The sequence below is a fragment of the Zeugodacus cucurbitae genome, chromosome 6 (genome assembly GCF_028554725.1).
Source record: "Zeugodacus cucurbitae isolate PBARC_wt_2022May chromosome 6, idZeuCucr1.2, whole genome shotgun sequence".
NCBI lineage: Eukaryota > Metazoa > Arthropoda > Insecta > Diptera > Tephritidae > Zeugodacus > Zeugodacus cucurbitae.
Window position 1 is genome coordinate 26,512,953 of NC_071671.1, and position 22,402 is coordinate 26,535,354.

A 22,402-nucleotide genomic window follows, 5' to 3' on the forward strand; every position below is an offset into this window, starting at 1 on the left:
AAATATGGAAGATTTTCCAAAAAACATGAAAGCTCTTCCAAAACAAAAAACATTAAAGCTTTTTCGAAAAACATGAAAGCTTTTCCAAAAAACATGAAAGCTCTTCCAAAAAACATGAAAGCTTTTTCAAAAAGCATGAAAGCTTTTTCAAAAACCATGGACACTTTTTCAAAAAATATGGAAGATTTTCCAAAAAACATGAAAGTTCTTCTAAAACAAAAAGCATGAAAGCTTTTCCAAAAAACATAAAAGCTCTTCCAAAAAACATGAAAGCTTTTTCAAAATTGTAAGCTTTTTTTTGAATCAACAAATCAATAAATATATCAATATATTATTTCTATGCTTTTTAAAGTTTTGCACGAAAAAAAAGAACTTTTATAAGTACCACCATATTGGGCACTCACCACTACGTTACATTTAAACGGCATATCAGTGCGATCCTCAACGTGTTACGTTTATCAGCTGATGTTTATCATAGATTTAAATAAGATGCTTAACCGCATGAGCTTTTATTATGTACAATCTTGAGTTGATTTTAATATAAACGATAAAGTCATGAATTCCGCAACAACACACACACAAACATGATAATATACAATTTGCAATTTCATTAACGCTTATAACTTTCGACGCTTCTGCGCAACGCCACGCTTGACTCTTCCTTACACAGCAGGTGGGTGCCGCCGAGAGCTGTCGCCGGCGCTACCGCTGCTGCTGGCGCTCACAGCGAGCGCTGTAGCTTTTTGGCGGCTGCGTTGAGCGCTTTAAATTCGCAACTTACGCGACGGATAAGCTACATACGTGCATATCACAGTAGATATGTATGTGTGTATCTGTATGTGCGCTGGCTTTTTCGTTTTCAACCGAGTTTCGCGAGTTGCGTTGGCTCTCAACTACAAACAGCTACACAGCCATACACCTGTATGTTGTTGTTGTTGCTGGAAGAGCGTACAATTTCAACGCGCCCGCCATCCGTTGGTGGCATTCAATCAATCGGTCGGCGGTTTGGCGTTTGAATTGAAAAAGTCAGTCGAATTGAGCCGTAAAATATAAAAGTTTGCCAACTGCAGCGCGCAGTACGTTTGGACTATTCAAAGCGTGCGGTGGTGATTTGGCTTAGTACAAGCTACGAGACAGGCAGTTAGTGGTGTTTAAAAGTGTTACAGTTAGCGCGAAGTCTAAAACATACAAGTAACGGACGTGTGAATGCGTCAAACAGTGCAATATACATAATTAGTTGTTGGTCTCTACGCGGCAGTGTGCAGAAGGTAAAGTGTTTGATTTTGTTGTCAAGTTTAATTTGCTTTTTGCTAGTTAGCAAATGTACTATTTTGCAAGTGAACAAAGAAGCGTCTAGTTGAAGTTTGTTAGTGCAACGAAATTGATTTTTTAATAAAAAATATATTTTTTAAAATATTTTTTAGTGATTGTTGTGTGTTGTGTGTTTGTGGCTTTTGCGTGTTTGTGGCTTAAAATAAAATTATTTTTGAAATTTAAAATTTCAGTTGCAGTTAATATTGTATAACTGCTGATAATATTGAAATTGAAATTGTTAGTGATTGTTTAAGTAACTTTCTTATATAAAAAAGGAATTTAAAAAGAAAAAATTGTTGGGCATATTATTAAGGACACCAAATTGGTGAGGCGTAAAGCTTTAATTGCTCTACGACTCCTTTTTTATTTTGAAATAAATTACAAAAATTTAAATTTCAGTTGAAAGAGTAGTCGATTTGGTCTTTGATTACTTATTGAAAACAGTATATAATTGAATTAATTGAAAATTTTTTATACATAAATGTGCAACTATAATGTCTAAAAATCTGGCTATAAATGTACATACATAAAAAGCATGAAATATTTATAAAAAATGTTTGTACATGTAGTGTTAAATCTTTTTACTCAGATTTTTTTTAACATAATACATATTTATTAAAGTACAATAATCTAAGTAAAATGTTATTTCAAAAAAACGTACAAAAAATATTTTTAATTTATATATAGCATTTTAAATGATAATTCTTTTTCAAAAGTGTTTGTGAAGTAAATAAAATATATATTTAAATAAAATACATTTATTTATTTATTATTTAGACTCTTTGTGGAATTAAAATTAACTTAAAACTTACCTTTCTGTGTCAACTACAAATTCAATGGCATTGGCATTTCTGAAAGAAAAAAAAAATTAATTTAGTTCATGTTTCTATGGTAAAAGCAGTATTTAAGCATAATTTATTTCTTTTCTTAAATTCGAATATTATTTTTAATTTTAATTTTTTTTCTAAAAAAGAAAATAGAAAAATTATATATAAATTTAAAGAAATTAAAAATAAATAAAAACAAATTACACTTTTAGATAGAAAAATTGTAAGTCTTAGATGAACAAGTTAAAAATAAAAAATAAAATACAGTAGAACTCCAATTATTCGAATTAATGGGGACCGGGACCCATTCGGATAATCAAATATTCGGATAATCGGATTTTTTTTTGAAAATTGCCATTGGAGAGAATAAAAGCTACGTTTTGATATTACACTATTTTTTTATTGAATTAAATGAAAGAAACATGAAATTTTCCCATGTTTTAAATATAAATAAAATGTACTTATGTACAAGTTTAGAAATAAAAATCATTGTTTTTTAAACATCTCCGTCAATGTAAGCTGTTTTGCGGTCTTCAACCGTTTTCGAGCAGTCAGGTCACGCAAACAATGCTGGGGGAAGAATAATAGCGCACTTAGACTTTTTTTGGACAATACACGCGATATCTTAGAAAAATACGAAGCAATTAATTTCATTTCCAAACAATAAATATGTTTATTTGGCATCCATATCGAATCAACCTGAGAATATCTGATAAAAAACAAAATTTTACGGAATAATTTTTGAGAAAATTAAATCTAAATACATTTTAATCTAATCAAAATTTTGCATAATTTAAACTCTTTATGAATTTGTGAAATTTTTGTTAAAGTATTAAATCACTTTTACTATTTTCCAAAAAAAAAATATTTTTAATTTTTTAATGCCGCAAAGCACATTCAAAATCAAATTACACCGTTATTGCACGTAATATCGTTTTTAACAATGTTGTGTGCAATTAAATAATTGCAAACGCTAATAAAAAGGCCTCCTCATAAAACATCCCCTACATGGCGTATGAGTGACATTGCTGAGTTGTGGACTCTGCATTACAGTGCGAATGTTTGTATATGCATATACACGTATTTGTGTGAAAAATGCATTATGTGTGGAAATAATGATTTTTAAAACTATAATTTTTTGTGAAATTAAGAAGTCGATTTTTTATTTCATTTTTTTTTTCTCTAAGGCAAATTTTTTATTAATTTTTTGAAATATAATTATATTTTTCTTAATTTTTTTAATTTTATTTCTTAATTTTTTAGGCCAAATTTTTTATCCTTTTTTTTAAGATGAATTATATATTATAATTTTTTTTAATTTTATTTAGTATTTTTTTAGTCAAATTTTTTATTAATTTTTTGAAATATAATTATATTTTTCTTAATTTTTTTAATTTTATTTCTTAATTTTTTAAGCCAAATTTTTTATCCTTTTTTTAAGATGAATTATATATTATAATTTTTTTAAATTTTATTTATTATTTTTTTTAGTCAAATTTTTTATTAATTTTTTCAATAATATACTTATATTTTTCTTAATTTTTTTAAATTTTATTTCTTAATTTTTTTAAGCGAAATTTTTTTAAGATAAATTATATATTATATTTTTGTAAATTAATTTTTTTTCTAATGTTTTATTTTTTTTTAAGATAAATTATATATTAAATTTTTGTTAATTTTTTTTTTAATTTATTTATTAATTTTTAAATTTTTTTTTTAAATTTTTTTTCTAAGTAAAATTTAACATTATTATATATTATTTATTTTTTTTTTAAATCTTTATATTTTCCTAATGCACTCTTTGACATATTTGTTCAATTAACTCATTTGAATAATAACACAGATTTTACTTAATTAACAAAACAATTTTCACCTATTAATTATTATGTATTAGTTGCTATTTTTTTTGTCACCACCACAGCTGCGTTTACAGCTATTATTCATAGCTGAACAATTTGCTCAACTATTAAAATAATTTATGAGTTAACAAAATTTAGATTTTAATGAACATTAACAATAGCTGTAATTATTAGGCAGCAAAACGATTTTTAATATTAATCATATTATTAACAATTGTGTTCGTACATCTGGACATACATAGAACATATTTGCAGTGTGTTGTGTTAGAATGAATTAGAGTTTATGAAAAAATTAGATTTTTTTTGCTTCAAATGGATTTTAATAGCTTTGAAAACATATATTTTATATTTTTAAAAATTTTCTAAATTTTATTCGCAATTATACGTTTTTTTGTCTGTTATCAATTGCTTATAAAAAGTAGCAAATTTTACCAAAAATTTTTAATTTTTTTTTTTATACTTGAAACCTGCCTATGTATGTATGTATTTCCCCAACAGCTGAGCTAATAAACAAGCAAAATAATTATACTCGATAAAATATATGTACATCATTTGTATGCAAATTTTTAACTACCAGCAAATACAACAAAAAACATTTTTTTTAAATATGTTTTAAAATATTTATTTTACTAATTCATTTAATCCATTTTAGTTGCTATTTTTTTTTAACTAGAAACAGCTAATTTTAAATATTGCACAAGCAGACATTTCACACACTAACTACTATCTAATTCTGGAAGAACTAGTATCAATATTATATATAATTTATATTACTTAACTTGTTTTTGTGCTCAATTTGAATGCGGTTAATTTATTATTTTCAAGTTATTTATATATATATATGTATATATATATATAATGCACTAGACATTCACATTCATTTGACGACAATTCGCATTTTTTTCAGTTTTTCTATTTTATTTATTGGGTCTACAACTTTGCTTCAGCCGTTTTCCAATAGATGCCTCTAGGATCAAGCACTGGTCGATTAAATCGATTAAATCGTTTTATATCGATCTTGGACATTTGTGCCAACATTAACCCAACAAAATATATGTAGAGATCTGTTTGCATCCCAAACTTATTCTCAACTGAAAATGTCACTTTTTGAGCCGAATTCTCGACATTTGCGGGAATGTCTCTAGGATCAAGCACTGGTCGATTAAATCATTTTATATCGATCTTGGACATTTGTGCCAACATTAACCCAACAAAATATATGTAGAGATCTGTTTGCATCCCAAACTTATTCTCAACTGAAAATGTCACTTTTTGAGCCGAATTCTCGACATTTGCGGGAAATTTTGCTTAAATAGCATTTAATACATACTTTATTAGAAAGTTTAGTACTGGAAAAATTTTCATTTATTCAAATTTCTAAGTGACTTTCATAAAAACTCTTTTTTAACAGATAAACCAACTTTATAAAAAGTAATAATACTAAAAGTGCCATAAAAACAATTTTATATTTTTTTTGTTTTTCGAAAATCATGTTTTTGAATAGTATTTTATTTTAATTTTTTTTTTTCAAAGCTGAAGGATTTTAGAAAAATAAGGCATTTGGTTGAAAAAAAATATAACTTAAAATCATTTTCGAAAATTTTTTAATTATTTTTGTTGCTTAGAGATTTTAGAATAATTTAAAATTTGGTTAAAAAAAATATGTTGATGACTTTTGAAATTTTTTAAAAAAGACTTTTGAAAATAAAGGATTAAATTTTTTGTATGACCAAAAGGAGAGCAGGAGTGCATCATTCGAAACAAGTTTAACTGCGTTTTTTGTAATTATTTTATGCGGTCGCATAATTTGAAAACTTGCTTACCCAAACTACAACCAGTCCATTAAAAGTATTTCAAACAATGTTTGGTTATTTTTAAACTTCTTCAAGTTTTGGCTGGTAAAAACCACAAATTTCAATTGCAAAAAAAAAAAATCGCGAAGATTCTAGTATCTCATTTAATGCTTTTTTTCGCTTTGCATCATTTCGAAGTGCCCGCACTTATGTAAGCACACGTAGAGGCAATTCGTAGAATTCGATGCGATAACGTGCGATGATATTCAAAATTTATACGCCAAAAACGGTGATTTAGAGTATGCCATAATTGGTTGCTAGAAATTTCCTGATTATCGATCGGCTCTTCACGTGCATAAGCGCAGCTCAGACAGTGTATATATGCAGATAGTATATGTATTCAGTTATATATGTATGTATGTGTTCAAGTAGCACTTATAAACAAAATAGAAATTGCCAAACTAAAACACACAGAAATCAACAATCACATGTTGTTGACGAAAAAAAAAATAAAATAAAATTAACAAAAACACTAAATTATAACAATTATAAAAAGTCAACCACCAACTAGTTTTTTTATTTGTGACTTTTAAAATAAAACAAAAGAGAAAACAAGATAAAATAAATGATGCCAATTTTTTTTTTGTTTTTGCTTTGTGTTTTCATTTTTTATAACGCATCATTGCTTTGTCAATAAAAGATACCGACTATGATATTGCCGGTAGTTGTCATGGAATTTTTCAGTGGCAGTACCAAATTCAAATTAAGTAATTAGATGCGAAAAACATGTTAAAACACCAAAAAAACCAAAAACAAAAAGAAAATAATAATAAAACACCCGCATGTTAATTATTGTATTTGCCAGCGCCTGGGTGAGCGTTCAGCTGCCGCAGTGCACGCTTAAAACTGTAGCAGATTTAACCGATAGTAGCGGTAAACACTATAAGTGTTGGAGCAACAACAAAACACGCACAAATAAACGGCACACAAGCGCGCTAAGCTAAGCTGAGGAGTAAACAACAAGCGCTCATATAATGCTTGTCAATAAAGCTTGGCTAGTCGCACAGCTCACACATCCATGCAAATGCAATTGCGTTGATAAGCACACAAACAAACATACAAATATTCATATGTATATATAACATTTTATTAATGTCATTAGTCAGCATCTTCACAGTGCTCTAGTTGAAGAAACTTTCTGTCTAAAGCCGGTAGTAGATATTGCTTAAATATTTCATCATAACAGGTATTTTGTCTACGTTTCAAATTTAAATTTAGTGCGCTTAGTTCATGAGCAGAGATTTATAGGGTTTCATTGTAGAAGTTTCTGGATAGGAACGTATATGTCTCGAAACAAACCGCTTTTAAACTTCTTGCACGTTTTATGTCAAATATACCTCTGGTAGACACTATCTTCTCTAATTTCTTTGTAAAACAACACTCTAAATAAGCAAAAAAGTCAAATGTAGTTTTCAAAGGAAATCATTTCCACAGTCGAATAGCGCTTTTGAACTTTTCTAGTTCGTTTCACTCTTATCTCAGCGTAGATCATTGATATGTGGATTTTATATTCTGAATTATTGCTCACCTTTCAATTTACCTACTCGATATTTTCCCTATATACTTTCTAACCAACGCCAATCCCAAATGGACTGCTTTATTTAGCCAGTTATAATCTGTATGACCTCTATTTTGAATACATGATCATGAGAAGTACACTTCTAAAAGAATTGTAGAAAATTTGAGGGTGGGACTCGTTCCAGAAGAGAAGAGTATTCAAGAGATTTCAGTATAACTTAAAAAATCGTGCGTTTGTTTGAAAAAGACAGTGTCAAGAAAAACACCTTCAAGGCGTATTCCATTCTCGACGTATATATCCTATTGCAGACGTATTCTTAACTAGTTAAGGAGTTACATGGGTTTCGTGGATTCAAAAAATCGATTTTTTGTTTTTTGGCTTATTAATTTCTACAACATCTCAAGAATATTGTCCTAAATTTTCAAGTCGATTCGAATATTAGTTTCGGCATTTGGAAGGTGTGCACTCCAAGTCAAGTACTATTGTTACTCAAAACTTTAAACGCGTTTTTTCTCGGAACCGTGTTTTCAAAGTCGGTTGTCAAATTTTCTCGAAAAGTACTCAACCGATTTTGATGAAATTTTGAACAGGTGTTCGAGATACAATTTACTCGCGTTTGAACGAAGGATTTTATTTTTTTTAATTACAACTATTAAAAAAAAAACAAAATCAAGCAAATTTGACCGAAATTTTTATTTTTTTGGAAAAATGTCTACTCCAATTTTCACGTTTTTGTCTTTCCTTCGTTCAAGCACGAGATTATGGTCTTACCTAAAACACATATTTTTGTTTTTTAATCCTGTCAGGAGTTATGCTGACAACGCGGATGCACCTTTTTTCGGGGGGTCACTGGAAATGAAGTCGCAATGGAGTAGTTTTAGTTTTTTTTTTTAATTTTCAGAAATTATTCTTTAAATATGTATCTATAAGACAGAAAAGAGTTTGAATTAAATAAATACATTTTTTACATGGAAAAAAACATAATGAAAATAGGCCATTTTTTACGCGACAAACTCCATGTAACCCCTTAAACTCGTTCGACATTCGAATTTTGAACTTTACAACCGTACAGACACATGTTTGTGTAGAACAGGATTGCATCTTCATAGACAAAGTAGTTTATTGAAATTTGTGTATGAGATAAGCACTGATTATTTGTAGAGTTTACAGATGTGCTTAGAAGTCAATTAATTACTGATTTTCGAAAAATTTTGAACTGAAAAATTCAAATTCTCGGAAATTTATTTTATAAGGTTAAAATCTTTGGACCCTCTACCGTAGTTGTAAATACTAAGCTCTTAACACTTATATTAATTTTTTCGCCACGTTTTATTTAATATAAACATATCTACATTAAATTAGTTGATATTTGTATTTAACTCCATTAAATTATTGTGTATGCCAGTCAGTGTTTTTGACCAAGGCACATGCGCGTGCGCCCGCAAAAATACCAAATACAACAGTTTGTACATAGATAAAGATATATATTATATATATTTATATATGTATATCTGTCCGCAATGAAGCTCGCATGTGCAATATGTCCCGTCTGCTCGGATGATTATCTTTCCAGCTCACCTGAGCAGACTTGTCTAGTATATTAATTTTTTTTTTTTTGGAACCGGTTGTATTTTAACTTATTGCTTCCCCAAATTTTTAAGTCCATTAAACTTTGTATGCAAGTGCGCATTTTTTTGGGGAATTTTTCGCAGCTAATGCGCTGGTAATTAAAACGAAATATTGATTTTCCTTGACACTCTAAATTAATGGGCATGTGATAAATTGTAAAATGGCACAACAAAACAAAAAGTAGTTAGCAAATGTAAATTCCCGCTAAAAATGCTATTGTACAAGTGTATTTACAGTTATATATATGTTTATTTTAGATTTACTTATGTATGTGTCAATGTAAATTGTGAGTAACGGTTGTTTGTAAGTCCTAAAACTAAACGAGTTAGATATAGGGTTATATATACCAAAGTGATCAGGGTGACGAGTAAAGTTCAAATCCGGATGTCTGTCTGTCCGACCGTCCGTCTATCCGTCCGTGCAAGCTCTAACTTGAGTAAAAATTGAGATATCTTAATGAAACTTGGAACACGTGTTCCTTGGCACCATAAGAAGGTTAAGTTCGAAGATGGGCGGAATCGGACCACTGCCACGCCCACACAATGGCGATAACCAAAAACACATATGGAGCGATAACTAAGCCATAAATAAAGTTATGAAAATAAAATTTGGAACATAGGATCGCATTAGGGAGGGGCACATTTGAATGTAATTTTTTTGGAAAAGTGGACGTGACCCCGCCCCCAAATAGGTTTTTTGTATATTTCTTGGAAACCAATAAAGCTATATAAACCAAACTTTCTGCAGTCGTTTCCTTAGCCGTTTCCTTATACAGTCCAAAAATGAAAGAAATCGGATAATAACCACGCCCACCTACCATACAAAGGTTAGGTTGAAAATGACCAAAAGTGCGTTAACTCACTAACGAAAACCGTCAGAAACACCAAATTTTACATAAGAAATGGCAGAAGGAAGCTCCACTGAGATTTTTTTACAAAATGTAAAATGGGCGTGGCGTCGCCCACTTATGGGTCAAAAACCATATCTCAAGAACTATTCGACCGATTTCAATGAAATTCGGTACATAACACTTTCTTGACACCCTGATGACACGGGTGGAATATGGACGAAATCGGTTCACAACTACGTCTACTTCCCATATAACCCAATTTTGAATTCCATCTGATTCGTTCACTTTATAATGTATTCATAAGGAACCAATGAAGCTAGCGGAATAAAACTTTACACAAATACTGTATTTGAGCTGTGACATCACTTGTGGAAAAATTGTCAAAATCGAACCATGACTTTTCAAGGCCCCTGATATCAAACATGAAGAACTCAGTGCCTAAGGTTAATTTTGCACCGAAAATATAGGTAAATCTCTAAACTCTCTCTCGGTTGCACCCGAACTTAGCCTTTCCTTACTTGTTCTATAATAATTTTATAAATTGTTTTTTATTGTCAAAAAAAAAAAACAAAACAAAGAACACACTTTAGTAAAATTAATTATTTCGGGACTTTTAGAAAAATTTTTTTAAATATTTTTTAACACTTATTTAGAATTTCAAAATGATGGTTATTAGCCCTCAGAAATATATACATAGTTGAATTACTTTGTTGTTTTTTTCATGCTTTCTTAACCTCGATCAATCTTAAATTAAGATTTCAGTCAGGAAAATTAACCAGGAAAATTTTCAGGAAATAACCACCACCAAATGTTAATTGTTGCTCTGAGCACCAAATATGGCAAGATAATGGTTCATTTTGTTAAGCACACTTGACTCCTAACCTAACTTATTCATCAGAAAAAAGGAAAGACACTCATGTTCTCAATTATAATAAGCGACTTAATTCTATAATTCATATATAGTTTAAAGCCTTAAATTAACACGTATTTTTCATGTTTCACTACAAATATAATTATGCCAAAGTTAATGGAATAATTACAAAGCAAATTAAACAAAACTAATTTGTTAGAGCAAAAATTTCATGAGAGAAAAAAATAGTAGGTAGCAGCTAGTAGCATATGGGCTGTTAGCATGCTTGAGTGCTGCCATTAATTTCATAAATATTTACCTTGTTACACAATGTTTTCAATAAACTGTTCGATACAAAAGCAGAACATATGCATATGTATATATGTATATATTATATTATAGTAAATGTAACAGTACCTTGTGGCTTAGTGGTTGATAACAAACTATATATATATATTTTTTTATTTTTTATAGTGAAAATAGTAAGGCTACTATAGAATTCTTGCAGATAAGAATAACCGTTAGCTATTAAATGCATATACATACATACATACATATATATTCGTACAGATTAGTGCAAAGCAGTAATGCAATTAACGGTTTTCACCAAATCACACGCGCTATAAAATATAAATGCCTACAAACTAGACACTTATAATTGTAGTTGTAAATAGTTTGTTTAGCTTACAAACAGTTTAACGCGTGTAATAACGAAAAAATAGTTTATATGTACATACATACATATTATATAAATAAGCCATAAAAATTCACGCATTGATAGTAGCTTTTCATTGACAAATTTTATTTATTTTCTATTCATTTTATGCATCACCTCAGTTCATTGACATTGAAATATTTTTGCTACTACTATTTATTTATTTTATTTTTTTGTTGTTGCTACTAAAGTTGGTCACAAGCAGCATATTTTTTCGAAATTTTAAGTCACAAAAATATATTTATGTAAATATATAATTACATTTGCAGCATTTGCGTTAGACGCTATACCCATCAAACAACTGTATTAAAATAAAAAATTAATTTTTTGTTGAATTTTCATAATAAAATATTAATAATATTATAAATAATAAACAAAAAACATATTTTTTCGAACGCTTTTTGAAACTACGCCTTCAAATTGTGGTTATAAAATTAGTTTCATGCGAAGATTTCGGTATTCATCAAGCTTTAAGCAACCAACCAACAGCTGTTCGAACTCTATTAGAAGCTTTTTCTTCTAAAAATTACTCACGAGTAAATCCTTTGCCTCTTGAGTCGCATACTTTTCGAATTTTTCGCGATTCACATGTGAATCAATATTAAAATTCCATCATCTTAAATATATATTACGTGTTTGGTATAAAGTTCCACCATAAGTAGGATCGAACATGAAACAAGAAAAAAGTTCGTTGACTTGAGACGATTTCAGTTTAATTAATTAGTTTAGTTTTATGGCAAATGGAAATCCATAATTTATTAAAGAATATATATATATATGTACGTATATTTTATGGAACATATAAACGAAAAATTTAAGTGACAATTAAGTTGTCTATAAGGTCAGAGGATCGTTTCAGAATTTCTAATCGTTGGTATTATTTTTAATTTAACATACTCTTTCTCTCCGATAAATTTCACTAGAAGCGAGAATTTGTCCAAAACAACACATTAATGCTTTCCAAATTTATACAGAACTATAACTTCAAACCGAACCGTATAAAAATTATTAATTATTTCTTTGGGATAAAGACCAGATTATATATATTTAGGGGGAAAATATCTTCGCAATTCTGCTGTGTAAAGAAAGTAACGAAGTTTACTGAGATTATGAAACAAACCTTCAAACGAGTACGATAGATTTGATGTTTCATTATCCGTATTATATGATGTTCGAGTGTGATTAGTGGACCAGAGTGAGGAAAGTTGCGAGAGCCATTGAAGCTTTTCGCATTCAACGGTGAAGTCCTGCTAAAGTACTAACCATAACAATTGCCAAAAATATAGTCGGTTTGAACTGAAGTAGATCTGTCGTATTTGCGCAATCAGGGCCAATTAATCGAGCATCAAATAGTGGAAGGCTCTTAGGGAAAATATATTCAAACTCACCATCAGCTGGTGTTTAAAACTATATTAAACAGCGCAAAACAAATTGAGATTATGTCTTGTTTTGTCTATTTCAATCTGTTGACACACGTAATATTGAAGTTATAGGAAACTTAGTCGAGTTTATCAATAGCCTTATAGCTGTAATGTGAGCCCGGCTGAGTATGCAGTAGAAAATAACTTCTCTTCTCGACTATACAACGTAATGATCGACAAGGCGTCTTTTCATGTGTTATAAATAATTTTTTTCGAAGATTATGTGAGTTTTCATGTATTATCGAGCTGTATAAGCTTTATACAGACATAGACTTAGTACAAGGAATAGTTCATTCAGTTACTAAGCATATTGCTACGACAGAGTTTGCCTACCGAGGGTAACTCCATAGAGAGAGGGAGACAGTACATAATATAATACTATTGTTTTTTAATTTTAAATAATTTTAATTTTAAATACATTTAATTTTAATTATTTAATTATCTAGCTCTAAAATGTGTTTCACATAAAGTTTTTCAATTCTTGATCTAAATCTGAATCTTCTACAATTTTTATTACAGTGAAATAAAAAATCATTAAAAACTTGCATCACCTCATTATTTCATTGTGTTGGGTATATTTCGTATCGGTAGTGAATTGTTTCGCAAATATTTAGATCAAGCCAAGCGCCAGTGGCTTGCTTAGACGCTTGCCTAGTCGCTAGCCTACTCCGGTTGTCAATAAATAATGTACGTCACGTGCGTTTGGGCCAAGACGTGACGCGTCTTATAAATTATTAACGTTTCTTTTTTTTATTCAGTTGGTTTTGTTTTTGTAATGTCTTGCTCTTTTACAAATCATTTTTTTATTTCTTATGCTACAGTCTTCTTATTTAACATTTGGAGACTTCGTATGTGTCTTTGTATGTTTGTGTGTGCGCGTGTTTATGTCTGTGGACAAAATGAGATGTTCCGCTACAAAAATAGACAATACAAATTTGCATGAACTATTTTTGGTGTTGCATAATTATTTCTGCTTTCCGCTTTATTGAGAAAAAAAGATTGCACGCATTATTTGTTGTTTGCTTTTTTTTTTGTTTCTTCTCTTTTTTAACTCTTTTGTTTGACGTTTTGGTGTTATGTTGATTGAGGAGAGTAATTGTAGGAAAAAATTAAAACGAAAAATAAAATATAATAGCTTAAAAAAAATTAAATTTAAAAAATTAATTGTAATAAATTAAAAAAAAATAAAAAATAAATAAAATATAATAGTTTAAAAAAAAATTAAAAAATTAATTGTAAAAAATTAAAAATAAATAAAATATAATATTTTAAAAAATTAAATTTAAAAAATTAATTGTAAAAAAATAAAAAAAAAAAAATAAATAATTTATAAACATTTTTTAATTAAAAAAAATTATACAAAATTGTTACTAAAATACAGACTTTTTTTTTGTGAGATTCAGCTTAAAATTTTATAAAAAAAAATTGTATTTATTATTAATGAAAAATGTTTTAAACTAATATTTATATATCCTACCTTCATTTATCATATATGTACATATATATTCCAAGAACATTGAGTTTGTAATTAATTAAAGCAACAAAAACAACAATGAAACATTAAAAAATGCTCAGAAATTTTTTACTAGCCACATGCTAAGTAAAGTAAATTAAATAATTGCAATGTATATATATATATAATATATATATATATAATAATATATTTATATATATATTAAAACTGTAATTGCAAATACAACTCACTCAGAAACTTTTCGACTGTTGTAATTACCGTTTTGGTTTGTCTGACTAGCCACTTGATTGCGTATTGCTTGAGCGCGATTAGCAAATCAATCAAGTGCATGCATATTGCACTACAAAAACAAAACCTTTAATTAAGTAGACACATTCGGTTAAAAACAATAATAATAACAACAACAACAACAAAAATAACTCAATGAATAGTAAGCACAAATTACCTTTAAATGTTGTTGTATTGTTATTGTTATTGTAATGCACATTTCGACTTGACAACAATGCGCAATGTGGCTTCCGTCACGCAAGTTGTTGTACGAGGAGTGTTTGATTACTCGCATAGATTTTGAATTACACACATAATTACTTGAAATGCAGTAGTAATGTAAATGTGCAATTGTTAACCCTTAAGTGGTTGCATGAGAAAGTGGTCTGCTATTAATCCCTGAGTACGAACAATCAAATCTTTTGAAACAATCTGTCACTTTCTTGCTGAAAGTATATTTTTTATTCACTTTCTTATCAATCTCCCTTGGTACTTATACACCTCTCAACCTTTAAGATCCTAAACTTGAGTTTTGTAAATATTCTCGCCGTTAAGTGAAGTGCTTAAGTACCAGTAAATCACGAGCACTCATACCACAGGCATTGTTTATAGTACTTAGTAGTACATAAAAATTACATATTAAATATATTACCACTTAAGTTGCATAATTTAAATGACTCTTTATTATTTTATTATGACTAATCGTTTTTTTTAAGTTAAACTTTAAGAGCGGAGTACTTCAAAAGATTTTAATTTTTTTCAAATATAAAGTTGCTAATCAATCATTAAAGAAGATTTATGTCTCAATTGTCGAAGCTTAGGTATTAATACCTCTCATGCACTAGTCAGTCATTAAGTAATTTATATATATTGTATATAATTTGGTATTGTCATCGTATGACGTCTTATTTTAAGTACCTTATGGATTTTAACAATTTCCATCCGCTTTCCGTAGACTTTTTTGAAACTTTCAAATCAAGAGTGCCATTCCATAGCAAGCTTTTCAAGCGCTATGCTATTCAGCTAACATTATCTTAAGCTGAACAATGGTTAAAAGCTAAGTCTTCAAAAAACGTTTATATAGTGCAATCAAAAGATTTCTGAAGAGTTTTGGCTTTCAGCACTTTATTCAGCTAACATTATCTTAAGCTGAATAAGTGTTGATAGTTAAAAGGACCGAAAAACCTGGTATACAATTGCAGCTACAAGACTTTTGAAGCATTTTAGCTAACAGCGCGTTCTTCAGCGAACATCTTCTTTAGCTGAATAAGTGCTGACATTCAAATAACCTTGAAATACGACTACAAATTAATGCGCACAATGCTAAAAGCTTCTGGAAAGTCTGGTATTTAACTCAATACCAAAAAATACTGCCTTTAAGAACCCTAAATCAAATGAAAAGTACTTACATACTTTCTGTTAAAAGTGTTCTAAAGCTTAATTTTTTCAATCAAAAAGGCTTAATAAAACGTGTAAATTATGTGAGGTAAACAAAAAATTAATCGTATTTACATTGTATTTACAAAATTGCCAAATATTGAGGCATGTGTGTCACTAATTAGCCCTACAGCTTATACGTATTTCAGCTAAGTTCATTAATTAACAAGATCGCAATTTAATGCAAATAAATATTAAAAAAAAATTGTTGTACAAAAAAAAAACAAAATACTTTTTTTTGTTTGAGAACACATGTCTGTTAAAATTTAAATTTCTGAAGTTACTTGAACTCGAAACAGTCTGAAAAAGCAATTATTCTCGCAGCAAATCATTACTTTTCAGTATTAATGCTATTGTAAATATTTGTTTAAGCTGTGAGTTAATTAAAAATGAGTTACAATTAAGAAATTTTAACTATGAAAGCATAAATTTGTAAAAAAATAGAAAATTATTGATTATTGATTTTATTTTGCCAGAATGAATTGTTTTCAATTAAGTAGTTCAAAAATAATACATGTAAATTAATTGAGTGTCTAAAAATCAGAAGGTGAGGGACGTTTATTCTAATTTTCACATATTTTAAAACAAGCTAGATTACTTAGATCTTACAGTCATGGAAACAGCACAATTCTGGGTGATTAGAAGTGTTCGACGCTGATAGTATTGACTAAGAAGTGTTAAGAAATGTTTGCTTTTTATACGCTCGCAACCTGTTGCACAGACTATTATAGTTTTGTTCACATAACGGTTGTTTGTGTCACCAAGAAATATAAGAATTAGATCTGGGGTTATATATACATAAATGATCAGGATTACGAGTGGATTTGAAATCCTGATGTCTGTCCGTCCGTCTGTCCGTGCAAGCGATACTTGAGTAAAAATTAAGATATCTTAATGAAACTTGGCACACATGTTCCTTGGCACCCTGAGGAGGTTGCTTTCGAAAATGGGCAAAATCGGTCCACTGCCATGCCCACAAAATGGCGGAAACCGAAAACCTATACAGTGTCATAACTAAGCCATAAATAAAGTTATGAAAATGAAATTTGGAACATAGGATTCCATTAGGGAGGGGCACTTTTGGATGTAATTTTTTTTGAAATGTGGGCGTGACCCCGCACCCAAATAAGTTTTTTGTATATAACTCGCAAACCAATAAAGCTATATAAACCAAACTTTCTGCAGTCGTTTATTTTAGCCATTTCCTTATACAGTCCAAATCGAAATCGGATAATAACCACGATCACCTCCCATACAAAGGTTAGGTTTAAAATTACTAAAATTGCTTTAACTCACTAACAAAAAAAGTCAGAAACACCAAATTTTACATAAGAAATGGCAGAAGGAAGCTGCACTCAGATTTTTTTACAGAATGGCAAATGGGCGTGGCGTCGCCCACTTATGGGTTAAAAACCATATATATGTATATAATATTTTCTTGACACCCTGATGACACGGGTGGAATATGGGCGAAATCGGTTCACAACTACGTCTACTTCCCATATAACTCAATTTTGAATTCTTTTGATTCGTTCACTTTATAATACATATATACATTACAAACAAATGAACATAGCGGAATAAAACATTACACAAATACTGTATTTGAGCTGTGACATCACTTGTGGAAAAATTGTTAAAATCGAACCATGACTTTTCAAGAAGAACTCAGTGCCTAAGGGTAATTTTTCACCGAAAATATAGGTAAATCCATCAGATATTTTAATGTAATTCATTCCCTCTGAATTTTTTTCTTATAACAGTTTCTCTCTGTACCTGAAATGGTAAAAATCGGGTCATAACTTCCCCCAGATCCCATATACCTAATTATAAGTAATAATAAATTAAGTGAGCGTATAGTCTTCGATACATTGCATCTTGGTGGTGAAAACGAGTGAAATCGGTTTAGGAATTACCTCAGTCCCCATATACTATTTATGATGATTTTCGTTATTCTATTGAACTTTATACCGAATATATGGGTCAAATTGTGTTACGTGATCCGAGATATACAGTTTTTTTGGTTCGAAAATGTTTTAATAAAATAAAAATATATTAATTTAAAGTAATTTGTAAACATCATACAAGTTTTGAAACAAATTTTAAATAAATTAATCAAGTTCAGCTTTATTGATTGTCGATAATAAAAATGTATTTTAAATTTCGCAAATATTCTCTACACTCACTGAACAATGACTTGGCGGTTAGTTTCGGGGAAAAACAGACAAGAATAGCAGAATAAAAAGCTGGACCACAAATAAATTTAAAATTATAATTTTATAGTATGGGGACTTTTTGGTAAACCATTTTTCTCCTGAGCTAATCTTTCGTTCATTGTTCGCATCATATGTGTTGTTTATTTATAACTGAGTGTTCATAGCCCCTGAATGTATGCTACTTGCTTTGCTCAAGCTATACCATAGGCTATTTAATATATATATAGTAAGCAAAACTTAAAATTTTACGCATTTTGACTGATTTCGATATTCTTAAACACAACATAATTTATTAAATCTATATATTAAGCTATTGTGACCTTCAAAAACCCAAAACGAACTCAAAATCAAAGCAATTTGAATACTTTTTAAACATTTGTTGATAAATTTAATTAATTAATTTAGATTTTTTGTACTTCAATGTCAAATTATGGCAAATCATGATTAAATATTTTCTCGCAGGCACTGCATTACCTAATATATAGTGCCATTACTTTTTAGAACTCTACATATAAGCCACAACTTTCTATTTCTTTCAAAACTATATTATATATTTGAACTGTGAATTAATTAACTTTAGCTTAGATTTTCACTTTCAGCAATTAACTGAAAGTACATATAATATAAACATTGCAAGAATTTTTCTGTTTAACTATGGCATAGAATGGCTAATAATCTGTAATCAGACGACTGTTAATACGTTTAGAACGTGGAAATTACCGTTTAGATTACTGTTAGAAATGTGTATATAGTGTGTGTTTCTTTGTATGTATAGACTCATAAATACATTCCAATACACTTCAGCTGCATGTCAATTATAAATGGATTACTTTTTTAATATTTTATGAGTTCAATAATTTAATTAAGATTGTGCTTAGGAATTATTTGAAAATTCTAAAGTTTGATAACCATGAAATACAACATAACTTGACGGTGAGGATAATAAATCCATCATAAATTCAATTTATATAAATTCTATTTTAGAAATACGTAAATGACTTGTCAATTTACAACAAGTAAAAGCAGAAGTATATTACCTCGGCTACACAAGAGCGTCATAAGTGTCATAAGAAATGAAAAAATATTAAAAACAAAATGAAATAAATTTCACCAGACACCACTGTCTGCGCTCTTAATGACGTATAAAATATGATCTTTGGTATTTTTGTTTATGCCAAACTCTTCGACGCCACGTGGAGCAGGTGAAATTCAAAAGTGGCACACTACAAAACGAACTTTCCCATTACAGCATTACTAACTTAAATTACTTAAATTACACGCGCATTTGCATATTGCGTGCACGCATACGGATGTACACGTATGTAGGTGCCAAAAAGTGACTCAACAAAAAAAAAATTCCGAGAAAAGATTCCGCACGCTAATGATGAGAGACGGCAATGTCCGTAGACATCTTGTAATGTCAGCAAATCCGACACTCAGACAAATAATTATAAACTCTTCGACCGTTAATTCAAGTTTATGCCAAGTTGATTGCGTGTGTGTTTGTTTGTAAACAGGCGCTTCTGTAGAGGCGGACGCTGATAACGGTTAAAGTAAACTTTTATTGTATTTACCCAGTTTATACACACAAATATTCCATTTAAATACGTCTACTTCTACACGCGTCGTTGTGATATGCAAGTTTTCCCGTGATAAAAGTCAAGTCAATTGTGCAATCAACACAAAGTCACAAAACAATGAAATTTTGCTTTCATAAATCATTATTTTACGAGCACTTGATTGGCACATATTTATGTAAATATGTATGCGAAAATTGAATATCGTTGATTTAAGCTGTAAATAATTTTTTTGATTATTCTCTAGTTTTATGCAGCAACAATTAGTTAATTAGCAGTTAACTTATTTATAATCACACGCTCCTTACGCTTATCAGTTGAACAATTTTATGACTTAATTATCACATTTATATACTGGCAACAATTTATAACCGGCATAGCGTAGAAAATAGTAAAAAAGCAAGAAAACAATTATAAATATAAAATGATAAAACATTTGCTTACGGTTTTGGTTTATGGGTCCGTTAACATTCTGGGGGTCAAATGTGTTGCCACACTTCGTCTTTTATGAAACGTCATAAAATAAGCAGCAACATTTTGTATTTATTTATATATATTACTGGTATTTCTAAAGCAAAGTGCACGAAAAAGGGTTTTTGGTATATTAGAGCAGGAATTTTATACTGTATGAAACACTTAGTTGAATTCGGTGCATGAATTAAGTAAACAGTTGCCTAGAAATTTGTTTAAAAGGTGCTGAAATTAATTAAATAAAATGCTTAAATAATTTGCACAGAATCAAATAAAATTTTAATTGAGCAATTAAGAGAAGTTCATTAAGAAATTATACTCAATTAACTAACTGCACAATTAGTGTTTAATTAAAAATATTAATTGATAAATAGACAATTTTTTAAATGATATTAATAAAATTGAAAAAAGTCGAGTTCATCAAAAATTAATAAGAAATTGAAATGACATCGCATTAATTGGTAAAAAATAAAAAATGTTAGCATTTAGCATAAAATGTTAGCATTTTCATTTTTAGAAAATATAAAATATCTGTGTTTTTTGTGTCATTTTCGTATTGTCTAAAAAATTATTATGAAAAATCATATTTGTAATCAAAATATACAAATCTATTAAACTGCATTTAACTTATTTCTTTTCAGACAATTGAAAAAACATTGTCGAACTTCTACTTGTTGATATGAGTTGCTAAAATCACTTGAAGACATTGAACGAAGCACAGTTTCGTCAAATAAAAAACTCAACTACCTCGTTATAAAACCACCAAAACTATCAAAATGGCGTTCATAAATTTACCATGCCGTAAGTAACATAAATTAAGCGATTAAAAGACAAAAAAATATCTTTTTCAAAAATTTAGGGATATAAAATATATTACATTTTCTCAAACAAATAAATTAAATAGTAATAGAATTAACAAGTAAGGAAGGGCTAAGTTCGGGTGTAACTGAACATTTTATACTCTCGCAATTTATTTATTTAACTTTATTTATATTATATAATACACAATTTGACCCACATATTCGTCATATATGTTGTATAAAGTCCATTGAAAGTTGGAAACCATAATATTAGGTTAGAAGCACCGAGGTCCTCGTGTTCGATATATGGGTCCTTAAAAACCTATTTCGGCGATTTTTAGAATGGGGCTGCCACACTATTAACATAGTATTTGTGCAAAGTTCTGCACCGATATCTTCACTAGTACTTACTTTATATATTGTAAAGTAAACGATTCAGATTGTCTTCAAAGTTCTGGTATATAGGAAGTAGGCGTGGTTGTGATGCGATTTCGCCTATTTTCACAACATATCATTGGGATGTAAGGAAACTATTACAAACCATGTTTCATTGAAATCGGTCGAGTAGTTCCTGAGATAAGGGTTTTGACCCATAAGTGGGCGACGCCACGCCCATTTTCCATTTTGTAAAAAAATCTCAGTGCATCTTTTATCTGCCATTTCTTGTGTGAAATTTAGTGTTTCTGACGTTTTTCGTTAATGAGTTAACCCACTTTTAGTAATTTTCAACCTAACTTTTGTATGGGAGGTGGGCATGATTATGATCCGATTTCTTTCATTTTTGGACTGTATTAGGAAGTTGCTAAAGAAAACGACTGCAGAAAGTTTGGTTCATATAGCTCTATTGCGAGATATGTACAAAAAACTTAGTAGGGGGCGGGGCCACGCCCACTTCCCCAAAAAAATTACATCCAAATATGCCCCTTCATAGTACGATCCTTCATACCAAATTTTATTTCCATAGCTTTATTTATGGCTTAGTTATGGCACTTTATGTGTTTTCGGTTTTCGCCATTTTGTGGGCGTGGCAGTGGTCGGATTTTGCTCATTTTCGAAAGCAACCTTCCTATGGTGCCAAGTTTCATCAAGATATCTTAATTTTTCCTCAAGTTACAGCTTGCACAGACGGACGGACGGACGGACGGACAGACAGACATTCGGATTTGAACTCCACTCTTCACCCTGATCACTTTGGTATACATAACCCTATATCTAACTCGTTTAGTTTTGGGTGTTACAAACAACCGTTATATGAACAAAACTATAATACTCTCTTTAGCAACATTTGTTGCGAGAGTATAAAAATAACAAAAAAATATTTTG

At 29.6% G+C, this 22,402-nt stretch overlaps 1 protein-coding gene across 1 annotated transcript in view; it reads left to right on the forward strand.

The window, feature by feature from the left end:
- Positions 1 to 1,034: 1,034 nt before the first annotated feature.
- LOC105214003 (sialin) overlaps positions 1,035 to 22,402 on the forward strand; it is a 33,727-nt gene continuing 12,359 nt past the window's right edge. The window contains exons 1-2 of the mRNA XM_011187149.3: positions 1,035 to 1,268; positions 20,921 to 21,080. Of these exons, the coding sequence (XP_011185451.1) occupies positions 21,056 to 21,080 (25 nt within the window). The 5' untranslated portion in view covers positions 1,035 to 1,268; positions 20,921 to 21,055. The remainder of the gene's footprint in view (positions 1,269 to 20,920; positions 21,081 to 22,402) is intronic.